This window comes from Dipodomys spectabilis, unplaced genomic scaffold (genome assembly GCF_019054845.1).
Source record: "Dipodomys spectabilis isolate Male_0828 unplaced genomic scaffold, ASM1905484v1 ptg000197l, whole genome shotgun sequence".
In the NCBI taxonomy this organism is placed as follows: Eukaryota; Metazoa; Chordata; class Mammalia; order Rodentia; family Heteromyidae; genus Dipodomys; species Dipodomys spectabilis.
In genome coordinates, this window is record NW_024870874.1 from 7,435,914 (window position 1) to 7,453,000 (window position 17,087).

At 40.5% G+C, this 17,087-nt stretch overlaps 1 protein-coding gene across 1 annotated transcript in view; it reads right to left on the bottom strand.

The window, feature by feature from the left end:
* Window positions 1–285: 285 nt before the first annotated feature.
* The window catches only part of Wnt2 (Wnt family member 2), a 44,337-nt gene continuing 27,535 nt past the window's right edge, over window positions 286–17,087 (bottom strand). Inside the window, exon 5 of the mRNA XM_042696008.1 lies at window positions 286–1,045. Coding sequence (XP_042551942.1) covers window positions 816–1,045 — 230 coding nt within the window. The 3' untranslated portion in view covers window positions 286–815. The remainder of the gene's footprint in view (window positions 1,046–17,087) is intronic.

The following is a 17,087-nucleotide window of genomic DNA, read 5'->3' on the forward strand; positions in this document are numbered from 1 at the left end:
GATCATCCATCTTCCTTCCAATTTGATCTCGATGCCCATCGAAGGCAGTCTCGTTTCCTGTGATTCTTTAAATGGAGGGGGCAAAGATGGAAAGCAATGACTTTCTGAAGCTTTGATTATTGGGAAAAATGAAAACACTGGATCAAAGGACACCCTTTGCTACCTTATGATATCAGAGTTCAATATGGCAATCAATGCATACCACAATCTGCATTTAAAACCTGAACTTTATTCACAACCAACCTCTCTAAGCAAGGATGACTTCTCAATAACAGTGAGCATCTCTTGGTCAGACAAAAGCCTTGCTGGGATTATTCAAGAATTAAAAGTTAATTTGGTGACAGGTGGTCTGCTTTCTTTAACTTGCTCTGCTCCCACATCCTCCGAAGGAAGCTTGGGATTTCTTAACTGTGAGCATTTGTTGGAAGACACAGAGAAAGTTGCTTTGAAATGCTTTTCTCACCCCCCGCCAGTTGCTCTAGATAGAGGAAAGCGTAGGTGACAGTGATCTGGGCTCATTGCCCTCCTCCTCAGAACAGCCTGTCTTGCCATTTCCAAAGCAAACTCAGCAGGAAGAGAGGTGACCCCAGACTGCGGAAGATGGATAGAATAGGGTATACATTATGTGCAGCTTGTGGCCTGCAGTCCTGGGCCCCCAGGGAGAGAGAAGGGGCTTCTGCTGAGACCAAGGCCACATGCCTTAGGGAAACGCCCCACCCCTCCCAACCCAACCCCAAGAACCCAGAGGTCCAGTGTCTTTGCAGATCAAAGAATGTCCTTTCGGGAGGGAAGGTGGATGAGGACCTCTGCTGGGGTCATGTAGGAGTTGTCCAGTCGGCACTCTTGGGAGCCTTGCAGGTGTGAACGTCCAGAGCCTCCAGGCAGTCCTGACAGCGCACCGCACAGCACCAGTGGAATTTACACTCACACTTGGTCATCCGGGTCACGCGAGATGTGTCATAACCTCTCCCACAGCACATGACTTCACAGCTGTCCATGCCCCGGGAAGTCAGGTTGCATACACGGCCTGCTGTACCCAAGGAGCCTGGAAAACAAGCCAGAGAAATATCATTTGAATAGTTTGAGCAGTTTATATAAGGCCTCAGGAGAAGAGTTAGGAGGCCTATCCTCCAGAACAAGGCCTGGACCCACCTCAACACAGGCAGGGGCTGTACTTTTCTTTGTGGGTTCCTGTTCTGTGTATAGCTTAGAGGTGACATATGAGCAGGATATAGGAAAGATGGACATGTAACTCTGGATTTGCCTTGGAGATTTGAATGCAAAAAGGGACTTATCCTGGTTTCTTCTTTTCCATCCTCAAACTATCAGTGATTGATCCAGGTTAGTGTTCTCAAAATTTGTAGAGCATGGAAAAGCAAGAGAATTCCCTGACCACATACCTGGCTTATAAGAAAGAGACCAGCCTTCTGGCTTCTGATGGAGAGGGTTGGGGAAGAGTTGGTGTCCTTTCTATGGGACCTGGAGGAGGGAGGAGCAACCCAACCTGGTTCACCACCGTTTAACCCTGCAGTCTCACAGGCCAGAGAGACATGTGGGAGATACTTGGTTAAAGCTAGGATTCCAGATCTTCTGAGAACAAAATTAGCATGAAAAAGTGAGGAATTACTAGTGGAATGTCATCTTAATCAGTGTTCCATTTGTGAAATATATAAATATTCAAATATTTATGCAAGCATATGCAAATGTATACTTGCATATTTTCCTTTTAAGAATTTCAAATATTGAAAGCTTCTTAATCTGCTCTCTTCCAGGAGAAATACCCAGAATTCCTATACATGAATTTCATCAGATAGCAGAACTAAGTATAGTTGACATCTTTGGAGAGTTCACTCAGCTTACAATGATGCTTTTCCAAGGACGTGTGTCCCTTGAAGCTATGTTGTAGAGCGTTACATAGTTCATGTGGCTTGGACCATATGTGAGGATCTGATTCATGTTGGGCTAATCAGGTAGAGTTTCTAGGAGTACGTGAATGTTGAGAGACAGATACTATTTCCTTTTTAACTCAGTAGCCATTGGAACTTTGCTCTGAAATGAAGGGCTATGGATAAATGAAGATCCATATAAAGAACAATGAAGCAAATGTATAGAAACACTGAAGGTCAGACCAAGAAACTGAATGCTACTTAATGCTGGATTACCTTCTGGTTCTGTTTCTACTTCTGTAAGCCAAGCTGCACTCTATCCTTTGAGTTCCTAGACACTCTATCCTTCTAAGTTCCCTCTTTTTCTATTTCTTGCAATCAACAACCCTAAATAATTGGTGGGCCTGAAAAAAAGAAATTTACTTTTTAGAAAGTCAGCACAATTCCTCCATCATATAACTAGGAATGCCTGCTTCCTCCCATCTCCTACAGAGAGGGCCTCGTGACTTTCTGTTTACCACAGTCTGTTCTGTCTTAGAATTATCTATATAAATGTCATGTTGCCCTGCCTGTCCAGAATGACCAGGAAAGCAACAAGGTTCAAGCAAGGCATGAGATCAACAAAAGCAGGGGGAGGGGGGGGTGAGAGGGAGAGAACTTTCTCTGCCTGGTCAGCCTTTAAGAGCAGGAAGACAGATCAGAGGAATTTCATGAGGACAGGAAGGATGGTAGAGGACTAGGGTCAGGGTGGAGGATGGGTCAGCCAGGGGTGGTTCAAAGCCCACACCATACTGAAGAAGCTTCAGCAGCTGGTCCTGGATTCAGAGCAACCATGAGGACAGTACTCAAAAGCTCTGATTGTGCAAAAAGTACTTACTGCCAAATGCTGTCTCTAACAGCACACCCATTATTTCATTTGATAAACATTTAGTGAACACAAACATGTGTAAGATGCTGTGTTGGCTGTTTGGGGTTTTGAGGAAGGGAAGGAATAAAATAAGGCCCAGCTCCTATTCTCAAAAAACTCACAATGTAATGAAAGGATAAATATGTGGAAAGATATTTTCAGTACTTCTGAATAATTATTTCATTTTCTCAAGACATACTGAAAACCACAGAAGAGTCATGTGCAAAGTTTCATGGCAGACAAAAAGAGTGAAGTTATTTAAAATGTGGGAAAATTAGGGTTCATTCTTAGAGTTGCAATGTGTCATCTTTGTGGTCACAGGCAAGTTAATCTTGTTAAAAAAATTGGGATTAAATAATTTCTTCCGCATAGCGTTTGCATGGGGATGAATTCAGGTTGATTTGACAAAGTGCCTGCCACAGTAAGTTCTCCGCAATTGTCAGTCATGCATCCATTCACTTAATAAGTGCTCACTGAGTACCTACAATGTGCAGTTGTGAGGGGTTATAACTGATCAGTGAACAAAGCCCTTGCCCTGAGGAAGTTCAGTACAAAGGGATATATTATAATAATGATATTTCTTAGTTTTAATCTTAATAGTAGGAAACAGGACCAAGTATAAAGCTCTCAAATATGTTGTTTTACTGAGAAGGTTGCAATAGAGACAGAACATAAAGGATGAGAACAGGTGTGCAGTGAAAGAAAGGACATAAAAGCAAGAAATCCCTAAGCAAGTTCACAAAAATGCATGCAGATTCAATATGGCAGAGAAGTAGAGAGCAGTGTTTTCAGCAGAGACTAGGAGAGGAACCAAGCACAAACAGGTTAGGGAGTCTATATGCTGTGCTAGAGTTTGGGTTTGATTCTGCAGTGGGTGCTTAGCAAGTCCAGAGTTAAATCAAGAAACAGTTCAAATGCTAAGTCAAGAAGAGTGATGGGGATCCTGGGAAGGGGAAATCAGTGGAGACAGGAAACTACATAAGTGACAGAAAGTGAACCACCCACCTTGGTGACTTATAAGATTGCCAGGCAGGAGGTAGAGACGGCACGTAGGAAGTAACTGAAAAAGTGTTCATTCTACTCCAGAGCAAAGAGACATCTGGAGCTGCATGATGTGAGAAGTTTCGGTGGATGATGGGGACAGCACAGGGGTGGAAGAATGAGTGAGAAGGGAGGGCATGTGGCTGTGGAGACAGGGCAGGGTTAAGAAACATGATGATGAAGGGATGAACAGACAGAACCGTGAAAACTAAGGAGCCCCAATCGGGGAGTTCATAGTCATTCTGGGCCACTAAACATTTTGGAGGTTCATTTTATAGATAATCTGATACAGGCTTTCATTTCAGACAAGGGTTTTCATTCATACAAAGTATAAAGAATGGGAAAACACATCAATGATTTTGAAAAATCCAGGTAACAGCTTCTCTTGGGTGTAGCAGGGAGTGTGAGGAAGGCTTCGAGAACTCTGGACCTTTTCAGGTTTTTGAACTGGACATGGGTTACATGGGTGTGTTTACTTGAGAAAATTCATTCTTCTCCCCTATCTGTGCAGTGAATGAAGCAAGTGGTATATACACTTTCTGTGTGCATTGTGTATTTCCATAAGAAGCTAAGATGGAGCCAGGTATGGTGGCTCACACCTGTAATCCTAGCCACTTAGGAGGCAGAGGTGTGAGGATTACTGTTTGAATCCAAATTGGGCAGTAAAGTCTGCGAGCCTTATCTCCAGTTAAACACCACAAAGCTGGAAGTGGAGTTGTGGCGCAGTGGTAGAGTTCCAATCTTGAGCAGAAAAAAAAGAAGGCTAAAATGATGGCATTGGTGGAGGAGGAAAGAGGGAGAAGGTCACATGGGTCAAGGTCTGAAAAGCAGCAGAGCTCTGGTCTATGAAGAACAGAAAGGTGCTACGCTACGTATGACTGGAATACCACCTTCAAATGGAGGGGCTGGAGGGGAGAGTAGAAACTGCATCCACCAATGGCTCCGTGTAATAGAATAAGAGTTTGAAACTTTCACTTAAGGGTAAAAGAATTCTGTTGAGGATCTTAATGCACATGGCTATATGATCTGATTTGTATTTCAGAAGTATCACCGGTATGCTGGAGCCAAAATGGCTTGAGCTGGTCCAGCATGGAGACAACGACAAGTTAGAACGTCATCAAGTACTGTGGACAGCACAGGAGGCAACCAGCTTTAAAACAGTGAGAATGGGACAAGTTGAACACATGGGACATGGCGACACATGTGGAGGAGAGAAAGGAATCCAGAGGGGTATCCAGTCTTGTTGGGTTATTCAGGCAGAAATATTTACTAAAAGTATTTGCTAGGATTCAGACAACAAGTTAGGATTAAGTGATGGGTCTAGAAATCTTTTTTTTTTTGGTGGGGGAGGGGGAAGGAAACTGAAGCCATGGATGTGAATGAACCACTCAGTGGGTATGAAAACTACTCTCATTTAGCATCCCAAATGAAAGTGAGTTTTTACCCAAACATTCTTCACTTCCACCAATCTACATTTATTAAACTGTGACTATAGTACAGTAGAGTGCATTGGATTCCTTATCCCTCTTAGCGCTGTGGGGCTAGTGGGCTAGGATCAGGAGGTAAAGTGGTTTATTCCTATACCAGGCAAAGTTGTCTTTTACTGATTTCTAACTTGGTGATCTTTCCACAGGGACTGGAAGCCCAATACAATTGGAGCTGGTGTTCTAACTGTGTAATGGTGGTTTTCATTCCCCATATACAGAAAGCTGGACTGGACTCTGTCTGAAGAGAAGGACTGCTCAGTGAAGTGACCTCAACACCCTCAGAACTCAGACAGAGGCTACAGTGATAATCATTGATACACATTTAAAAAGTGGTATCAGAAAAAGTAACCAGGATTGTGGCAATGAGATATCTCATAGTTGAATGCTCATTTATAAAATGATGGAAAACAAGGACTCAGAATATGTCATTCTTCACTGTCTGTGCCAACAGGGCATAATGAGGCCAACAGGAAGGAAGATGACGGGAGGTTCTTGAGTATTAAGAGTCATGTGTAAGAATACCAGCAAAGTTGCATCCTAGAGCCAAGCGGGGGCGACTCCTGAGGTATTGGAGCATAGGCAACGGTCCAACAGAGAAGGGAGAAGAGCTGTCTATGAAGAAAGAAAGGATGGATCTGCCCAGCGATGGCTACAACTTGGCCTTCTCTGAGGTTTTGATCCAAATGGATCCAGTGATAGACCACAGGATAGAAGAACAGTTTAGACATTTTTTTTTTTTTGCCATTTTAGCAAAACATAGAGCTATTTCATTAAAACTCTGCAAAGAGCCTGTGTTATGTGTAGAATCTACATGGAACTGACTGCTCGTGCTTTGCTTTAAGGGACTAATAGAGAGCTTCCTTATTATTGGTAGCAGTAGGGCTAAACTGTCTTCAGGACCTCCCATCGGTCTTTGTAAAAATGGAGAGAGCATTAACATTTTGCTTAAAATAAAAGTAAATTTAATCATACATATAGATATATGTATATGTGAGTGTTAACTGATAGGGAGCCACTGAGTTTTATCTTATGCCTTTTTGCTTACTTCTAGATGTTTGTGACACATTCATTTTAGATTTCTTTGTCCAAGTAATAAGCCAATATATTAGTTAATGAGTCATAGCCATGACCATAGCCATGGGGGACAAAAACCCAGCTGTCCCTCTCAGCCTTAAGCCCATGAGGGAGAGCTTTCACATTTTCAACACTGAAGAATAGAAATGTATTCATTTTTTCCTTTATCCTTTTTAACTTTTTATTCACTTTTTTCTTTGTCTTTTATTGCCCTTTTAACTTGCTTTTGGTTCGTAATTAGAGACTCCAAACTTATAGAGGACATTGAAGGACTAAACACTGCAGTAATATTTGACTCTATTATATCATTTAATTGCCATAAGCTATACAGCAGGTACTGTGATAATCACCATTCTGGAAATGAGGAGATGGAAGTCCAAGACATTTAGTAACTTGCCCAAGGTCATTTCAATAGCAAGTAACAGGGATCACTGCCAAGTGCTCCCATGGAGCAGTGCAGGCCCAGTGTCTCAACATCTTTTCTGTTTCTTCTAATTCAAATAAAGAATTTGTGAAAGGTCTGACATAATTTTTTTTTTTTAGCAGAGGACCTTTGTCTGAAGTTCACAATATCCCACAATTAAACTATTTAACGTAGCTTACATGAAAAATGCTGGCTAACACGGTTCTAATAGTTTATAATGGGCTCAGACTCCAATCCTCTTATCATCTTTACCTCCAAACAACTGCTGACATTTGCTGCCTAAATTTGGTGTGCATTAATGAGGCCTCTGCTGTAAGAAGATGCTCCTTCTCGCTGCACAGATCTTACCTTCCCTACATGGTATATCCTTACCCCAACTCACACAAGAGCTCCTGTATGCACTTGAAATTTAGAGTTCCTAAATAAGAGTTGCTAAAGCATGTATGTTTGGGACCACATATCAAACTTTGATAGGACAATGGTGAGGGAACTTATGGCATTAAGAATCCCATCCCCAGAGCTATAAAATTAATAATGGAGTCAGGGTTCCCAGTGTAAAAACATTTCTGTCTCCACCAACATGCATCTTTCTGACAGCAGAGGAGAAATAGAGGGCTTTGGCTAATAGTTCCCAGACCCATACCTCTGGGAACTGGAGGAAGGGCTCTTACTTGCTCGCTCTCTCTCTCTCTCTCTCTCCCTCTCTCTCTCTCTCTCTCACACACACACACACACACACAGAGTCTCATTCTCTTATCCTCTTTCACTCTCTCTCCCCCTTTCTCCTCTTCTTCTCGCTCTGCTCTTGCCCCCCTACTCTCTCCCATCCTGCATCTTTGGAAATTCTTGCCACACCAGCTGACAAAGGCCCATATGTTGACCATTAGGACATAAAGCAAGATTCACTTAAGCCTGTCATCCAATAAGCTGTTTCTCCTCTGGTTGACTTACATGTTGTCATTAATGACACAGATTTATTGAGGGAACAAAAGACTGTTATGGAGCAAATGTTAGAGACTTCACATTCATCTAAACCCTACCTCACATTAACAACTGCAAAGTTAATGTTACTTAGGAAAGACAAGATCTGCACTTATCTCAAATCATGTTATTTGTTTTCCTAGCTTAGAAAAGTTTGGTACAAGAAAGCTGTATCCTATTAAGTTAATAAACTCTTTAACAGAATTAACATTGTCCCAATCAGACTCTGGAAGGCCTTCCTTACCTGGTCTATGTAGCCTGCCCAAAGTTATTTCCTACCCCCACTCCACTTGGACCCTTTGCATAGGCCATCTCCTCACTCCCTGCCTGGCCCACTGAGGTAACCTTCTGATATCATAGTCATGTAGATTGCTGTCCTTAAGAGTTACCTTCTTCTGCAGCACTGACTTTCCTTACCCCTTTTTTCTATGGAAAATCTTTCCATCCTTCAAGATTCTAGCCTATAAGAACATATTCTACACAGCACCCCCTGTCTGGGGCAAACCTCTATTGCCTAGTTGTGTGGCCCTTAAATGTACAGCAAGCCAAAGGGCTTGTGTATGGATTTGGATCTTGTCTCCTCAAGGACAAAGTTTAGGTGTATATAGTGCTCAGCTGGTCAGCGTATATTTGCCAATTTATGAGATAGTAAAGTAGAAACAGCTTCTTAAAACCTAACAGCAGCACCGCCCCTGCCCCCACTTCTCCCACAAGGGCACTTTCTCCAAGTGCACATGGGAGCAAAGTGTAGAAACCTTGTCTCTCTTCAGATGATTTCAGATGAATGATACCAAAATATATTCCAACCATGTAAGAAGATGGTATTAAAAATCTCACTTAAAGCTGTCAATCAACAGGATGTTGGGATGGGAAAAAGATAATCATAGAGAGGGTTATTATAAGCAAATGTAATACATGCGTGTTAGAAATGCCAGAGTAAAAACTCTTGGTATAAGAATGAAAGGAAACAGATTCTGTTGAAGGGTAAGTGTGTGTATCAGTGGGGATGGCAGGCAGCAAGTGAAGATGAATATGGTTGAAATGCTTAATTAAAATATATGAAAATAGAACATAAGATGGGGAGGGATGCCAGAGTGATAGAAGGCTGTGTTTGACCAGGACACACCCCTGGGTGGGACTGGCATATTGAAGACCCTTTGTGCAACTAATAAATGAAATATCAAAGACTGGAAAAAAATGCAGGAAGAAGGTAGGGATGAAAGAAATTACTAGACTACTTAAAGATAATGCAAATGTTAAAAAAGAAATTACTAGATTAAAGTACTATGTCTTAAGAGACAAAGAAAAACTTCTTTATTCATGGCTATCCAATTAGTAACTATTAGAAATAGTAATGAGTAGCAATTTATAGCACCAACATCTCCTAATTACAGTGCAGGGCTCTTTCCTTAATAATTTGAAATGTGTGTAAGTTTAAAGAAAGTATTTACTTTTATACCTGGGTTTCATAGGGAAATCTTAAATGAAGTATTCAAATACAATGTTTTAAAGTACATGAACATGATAGTTTGAAATAAAAATTTCCTATTTTACACACATCTCTAAAGGAAGTCACCATATGTATTTGGTAAATTCTTGTCAGAGTTAGAAATAAGAAAAATGTAGTACATTTATTCCATTATTTTCTTTGTTGCCGATCCTGGGTCTTGAACTTTGTGCCTAGGTGCTGTCCCTGAACTTCTGTATTCAAGGCTAGTGCTCTACCACTTAGCTATAGCTCCAATTCTAGCTCTTTTTTGTAGTTTATTAGACATAAGAGTCTCAAAGATATTCCTGCCTGGACTGTCTTCAAACTGTGATCCTCAGCCTCCTGAGTAGCTAGGATTTCAGGTGTGAGCCACTAGTGCCTAGCGAATTTTTTCTCTTTCTAAAACAAAATGATTTTTTTCTCAATTTTCAAAATTTTAACCTCATTGTCACTGTTAATTCAAATCAAGATGTTTTATTAAAATACAATAATCTCACTAAATTTATATTTTGAAAGATAACATAAAATTACACTTCATATTTATAAACTAGTATTAAATATAAAAATACTATTGCTTACATTAACAATGGCATTGGCTAACCTACCTTGTGATCCCAATGCTAGTAGTATAAATGAAAAGTCAAAGGACTGTCTGGTGGCAGCTCAAATAATAGGTTCATTTGTTTGAGCATCTATTTGATCACATCCATGGAGATGGCCAGCAAGCAACATCTGAAACTGTCAATGCCCTACTGATGTACTTGAATGCGAAGGAAAATTCTATTTAACACCTAAGCTTAAATGGGGTTTCCACAGGTTGTGCGTTCTATGAGAGTAATGAGAGGATGAGTTTATTAAATCCTTGTAAAGAAACCAAGCTGCCTTTGTTAGGAAGCTATACTATACTAAGAAAAATCAGTTTATCTACTATACGTATTTTAAGTTGTTTTCGATTTGCCATCAATTCAGTTCGACACATATTCTAGATACTGAGGGTTCAGTGAAGAAGACAGATATGGCTCCTGCCATCATAGAGTTCCCAGTGGAGTCCAGCAGGAAGGACAGGTGACAAATTATACATTGTGACATGCTACAAATGAATAAGTAGAGCCCTCCTTTGCCCAAAGAGAGCACCTTGTCCCAGTCCATGGTGGGAGTAATGGGAAGACATGTTGTCTCTCTTTACATGATTTTCACACAGACTTAGGGGATGGCAGAGAAGACACAGAAGCCAGTTAGAGGAAAAAAGGGAAGAATGTATGGGGCTGGGAAGGTGGCTCAGTGGTAGAGCGCTTGCCTCGCATGCATGAGGCCCTGGGTTTGATTCCTCAGCACCACATAAGCAAAAAGAAAAATGCCAGAAGTGGCGCTGTGGCTCAAGTGGTAGAATGCTAACCTTGAGCTGAAGATCTGAGGGACAGTACCCAGGCCCAGAGTTCAGACCCCACAACCGGACACCCCAAAAAAGGGAAGAATGCAACAAATGACCTTCAGTTTTGTTTGATCACCAGAGTGGGTGGTAAAGCCATTTTCTTAGCAGGGAAAGACTGGGGGAAAACTTTTCTTTTTTTTAGATTAGGGACAATTGAGAGGTTCAGCTCTGAACAGAAGCCAGTGGTAAAAAATTTAGAAATCTGAGCAAAGATGTTAAGCAGGGAATTGGACACAGGAAGAAGCTGGAGGACACAAATGAGGATAAAGACAACATTTAAAACTCTGGAAATGACAAAGACCAAATCAGGAAGAAAGGCCAGAGAACAAAAAGAGGTTTAGACTGTAGAAATGATAAGAGAAGAAATGGAGGAAAACTAGCTAGTGGGGCAGGAGTAAATACAAGACTGCACGTGTTGTAAGGGTCAAGAAAATGAAATATTTAGCTCCGTGTGGTGGCACAGACCTGCACGCTCCACAATGAGGAGGCTGAGGTAGGAGAATTAAGAGTTTGAAGCCAGCCAAGGCTACCAGCTACAAATAAGCTAAAAAGTAGAGTGTTTTAAGGAAGGAAAGGGAATTATATGATATGCCACTTGAAGATCCAGAAAGGAGGCTTACTGGAGAGCAATTAGTGCTAAGTATATGACATAATAATTATCTGCGAAAATGGTGACATCAGCTTTGCCAAAACATTTTTTTTACTCCACTCTCTTCTGGCTTAGCTCTCTCAGCACCTTTTCTACATCAATTCCTTAATTTTTATAAGTTTCAAAACAGAAAGAGATGCATATCTTATTGCTTATGTTATCAAAATAATACAAGTTTGAGAACTTCACAGAAAATGGATCAAGTGAGTTCCCTGACACCCAGATTGTCCTATAACCTGGCCTTTAGTTTTGGTTGTTTTTGTTCTATTTTGAAATTTAATGTTATTGTCAAGGTGATGTACAAAGAAGTTACAGTTGCATATGTAAGGTAATGAGTACATTTCTTGTCGAACATTGTTACCCCCTCCCTCATTTTTCCCCTCATCTCTCCCCCCGCCACCCAAGTTGTAAAGTTCATTTGCAATGTATTGTCTTGTATCACTGTTGCTTTGGTTCAGCCTCTTGAACAAATAGTGTTGGCACAACTGGCTAAACACGTATAGAAAACTAAAGTTAGACCCTTATATATCACCCTGCACCAGAATCAATTCCAAATGGATCCAAGACCTCAAAGTAAAAGCGGATACCCTGAAAACATTAAGGGAAGGAGTAGGAGAAAGACCAGGCTCATTGGCACAGGTGGAAACTTTCTTAATAAAGACCCAGAAGCCCAACAAATCAAAGAAAGGTTGGATAAATAGGATCACATTAAACTGCAGAGCTTCTGCATGGCAAAGGATATAACTATGATCAATAGAAGGCTCACAGATTGGAAGAAAATCTTCACTAGCCATACAACAGATAAAATTAAATCCCCTCAAAACAAATCCTAAAAGAAACAACCACTGCATTAACAAGGGGCTAGAGACTTAAAGAGATTTCTCTGAAGAGGAAACAAGAATGGCCAATAGACCCATGCTCCTGGATTGGAAAGATCAACAAAGTGAAAATGGCAATACTTCCCAAGGCTATCTACAAATTCAATGCAATACCTATCAATATTCCAACCTCATTCTTCAAGGAAATAGAAGAAGCAATCCAAATATTCATATGGAACAATAAAAGACCCTGAATAGTAAAAATGATCCTCAACAGAAAGAACAGTGCTGGAGGAATATCAATACCAAATTTCAAACTCTACTACAAAGCCATAGTAATCAAAACAGCTTGGTACTGGCACAAGAAGAGACCTCAGGACCAATGGAATAGAATTGAAAACCCAGAAATGAACCTACAGACCTATAGCCATCTAATCTTCCATTAGGGAGCTAAAAGAATAGAATGAAAGAAAGTAAATGGTGCTGGCAAAATTGGTTAACTACTTGTAGAAAACTAAAGCTAGATCCTCATATATCACCCTGCACCAGAATCAACTCCAAATGGATCAAAGACCTCAGAGTCAAAGCAGACACTCTGAAAACATTACAGGATGGAATAGAAGAAACCCTAAGTCTCCTTGGCACAGGCCGAAATTTTCTTAATAGAGACCCAAAACACAACAAATCAAAGAAAGGTTGGACAAATGGGATTGCATGAAACTGCAGAGCTTCTGCAGGGCAAAGGACATAGCTAGCAAGATCAATAGAAAGCCCACGGATTGGGAGAAGATCTTCACTAGCCATACAACGGATAAGGGTCTCATTTCTAATATATACCTGGCACTCAAAAAATTAAATCTCCCAACAACAAATCTTCAAAGAAACAACTGCCCAATAAATAAGTGGGCTAAAGACTTAAAAAGAAACTTCTCTGAAGAGGGAAGAATAGCCAAGAGACACATGAAGAAATGCTCAACCTCCCTAGACATAAAAGAAATGCAAGTCAAAACAACATTGAGATACCACCTCACCCGTTAGAATGGCTATAATCCAGAACTCTAACAACAACAGATGCCGGAGGGGATGTCAACAGAAGGGAACCTTACTGCATTGTTGGTGGGAGTGTAAACTTTTTCAACCACTTTGGAAAGTAGTATGGAGATTCCTCAAAAGACTCCACATAGAGCTCCCCTATGACCCAGCAATTCCACTTTTAGGCATTTACCCAAATGATCACAAACAAGATCACACTAAAGCTACCTACCAGCATGACTATGTTTATCACAGCATTATTTACCAAAGCTAAGATATGGAACCAACCCAGATGCCCCTCAGTAGATGAATGGATCAAGAAAATGTGGTATATATACACAATGGAATTCTATGCCTCCATCAGAAAGAATGACATTGCCCCATTTGTTAGGAAATGGAAAGACTTGGAAAAAATTATATTAAGTGAAGTAAGTCAGGCCCAAAGAAACATAGGTCCCATGGTTTCCCTTATTTGCAATAACTACTATATGTCTGAGTCAAGCAGAAAAGGTCAGATAAGTTGATGTTAGGGAAATGAACCCTAAGATATGTATTCAAATGCTTTTTTCTTTTATGCGATTGTTTCTAACACATTTATAAGATGATTTCTTTGTTGTTTTGTATGTCCCTCCCTCACAGTATAACCCCTGCTTTCACTGTATTTGATGGTGGTATAATTTGTGGAGGGGAAGGGAAAAAACAAATCGTTTAAATAGGGATACATGTGGACCCATTGCAACAATGAGATGTACAAGACGTTATGTCGAAAACTAACTTTACTACTTTCGTGGGGGGAGGGGAGGAGGATTGGGTGGGGGGTGGAGGGAGGATGGGAAGGGATGGGAAGGGGAAACAAAGGAGGAGGCTACAATGCTTGATAAGAAATGTACTCATTATCCTGCCCAGGTAATTGTAACCCTTCTGTACAGTATTTTCACAATGAAAAGAAAAAAGAAAAAAGAAAAAGAATGGCCAATAGAGACATGAAGAAATGCTCAACATCTCTGGCCATAAAAGAAATGAAAATCAAAAGCACATTGAGATTCCACCTCATCCCAGTTAGAATGGCTATAATCAAGAAATCTAATAACAACAGATGCTGGTGGCAATGTGGCCAAAAGAGAACACTACTACACTGTTTGTGGGAGTGTAAACTTCTTCAAGTACTCTGTAAAGCAGTATGGAGGGTTTTGGTTTTTTCTTACCATTTCTTAGGAACAATGAATAACACATTCGCTTATTTGCTAGGACTAGTGGCCCATGAATCCATGAGGGCAAGAAGCAAGTCTATCTTCTTCATCTTTCCATTCTCAGGGCTTATGTGCCTTGCACATAAAGGATCTAATGAAATATTTGTTTAGTGAAGAAATGATCATCCTACAACTGTACTGATTAGCTAACATGTTCTTTTATTTCTAACAGCTTCATGGAACACAAGCAGCATTCATGAATTTCTGCAAACTAGACCATATCACAAGGCATATTTAGATCACCAATCTCTGAATACCAGGATTGCTAAATACATAATGTATGTAGAGAAAAAGTGACATTTGAGAGTTGATGCCATACACAGCTTATAAGAAGTCAGCTAGGTATTCAGCTTTTAGCAACCTGTTACGCAACTGGTAAGCTCCATTTGTGTTTTTTAAATTCGACTGGAGAAGAGGTGAAGTGTTGTTCATTTCCTACATTTGTTCACCTTAGAGTGACCTCTGGCCCAAGTCAGGGTTTTATATTAAAACCAGTGAAAGTGGCCTGTGATTAGGTGCAGACACCTCTGCAGAGGACAGCAGAATTCCTCAGATGCACCTATCTCTAACTGAAGGGCTTCTTTGATTTACAGATGCCTGGGGCAATAAGTAAAGTAGATTATCTACAGAGCCACCGGAGTGCTCCTCCAGAAGGGCCAGCCTTCAAGATGTGGTCTCCAACTTGGCCTGCAATATGTCACATACACAGCATCACATGGTTGTTCCTACTCTTTCAAACCTGAATACCTGAAGGTATTTATAGGTGGCCACCAGAATAATCTTTTTTTTTTTCATTAAAGGCCAAGGAAGAATGACTTGTTATTGCCATAATACTACGCCCTTTAATTGCTTTTCTTACCATTTCTTAGGAACAATGGACAATTCACTCCTAAAATCTTAAAGGGATTGCAAACGAAAAGGGTCAAGACAACTTGAGGTAAATAAGCACCTATTTCTGATCCCTTTTGACCTCCCTGCCTTTGACCTCACTGCATTAAAGTTTCATGTTTTCACTATTGCCTTTTTATTACACAGATCGATTCCTCTCCTCATCTAAATTCCATGAGGGAAGTAATATACTGAAAAAGGTATGGATTCTTGGGTTGTTTTTTTAATTTAGTTATTTTGTTTTGCTTACTACTCCAAGGCATGTAATTTTTGGGGCAAGTTAAATTACTTTTTAGGTTCTTATTTTCCCGGAGATTTTGCCAAGAATGAGGAAGGCGCGAAGCACAGACCTGGCTCTGAGCAAGAACTCAAATGGTGCTCTCAGCATCCGTCCCCAGAGTTCTATCTTCGCCAGAAACATCCCAGAATCTCCATCTTGTGACTCTTCTCACGATCATTTCCTAGCCCTCCTATCACTGTTTTAGGATTTCATTTGATGGCTCACCTTGTAACCTATGATGCTAATTCCAGTGAAAGCCTTCAGGGGCTGAAGTCATTTTAATTAGTTCCTTGAAGTCAAAGAGGGTTCCTGGAGATGGAAAGCCCAATGCAAAAAAAAATCACTCTTTTACACTAGGCCCATGAGGTCAGGGGATATTTGGGTGACATGTATTTAGAAATCTTCAAAAAAGAAAAAAAAATACCTTTGTAAGGGATCAGGGGCTCCAAGAAGAATGAATAGCCCACTAGATATTTTCTTGTTCATGGATTCTTTTCCAACTTTGATGTGCTTAAGTTTGAAAAGCATATAGAAACTCAGGAACAGTGTCCCTAAGATGTTACTCACCAGATGTCTGAGGAGGCACCTATGATCTAAACCCATAGCCTTTATACACAGTACAAACCTAATTGACATAAAAAGCCTACTTGTTTCTGTCCATGAGTTGCTTTGAACAGGAAGCACTTGCTGACTAGCAGTTCCAATACTGATTACTTGTCAATATTCTACCCATAAGAGTAAACCATTTTGAATATGTGAGAGTTCCATTGACCAGAAAACAGATCTTGACTGAGGCCATGTGACTCTCAAATACAGGGGAGAAGGTCTTTTAGTATGTGACTTAAGTTACAGGCTCATTTTTGGAGGTTCCTTAGCATGGCAGTGATCCAATATATCCACTGAGATTTAGAGGCAAAAAGCCTCCCCTCTTGCAGGTCTCAGAATTCTGTTACATTTCTCTGCTTCTGCAAAGAGATTATAGGACTACGGGATGATTCCATGCCTAGAAATTTCTATAACTGGGCCAGTTAGTATAACACATACCACAGAAGTTTATCCCAGCTAGGGGGGAGTTTCATCTTTAGCAATCCATTACCCTCACAACCAAAAGCAAGGGCCGTGGCATGGGCTGAAACAGTATCTGTGGCTACTTATACATGACTCCAAATAGGAACAATCAAAATATATTCTTTCACCAAGCTGGACTTTTGCCTACAGTGTATCAAGCATGCTGAATCACATTTTCATGAAAATAATCATCCCCGGACACCAGAATTAAAAGGAAATATTGTAAGGTTTGCATGGCTCTGCTAAAAGAGGATCAATTATCTATACCTCAGATAATTGGCAAATATTCTTGGAATCTTACTGGAAACATGATCCAATATATTGAAACTAGCTAGGAGAAGGAGGAAGAAAAGGAAGAAGAGGAAGAAAACACACACACAC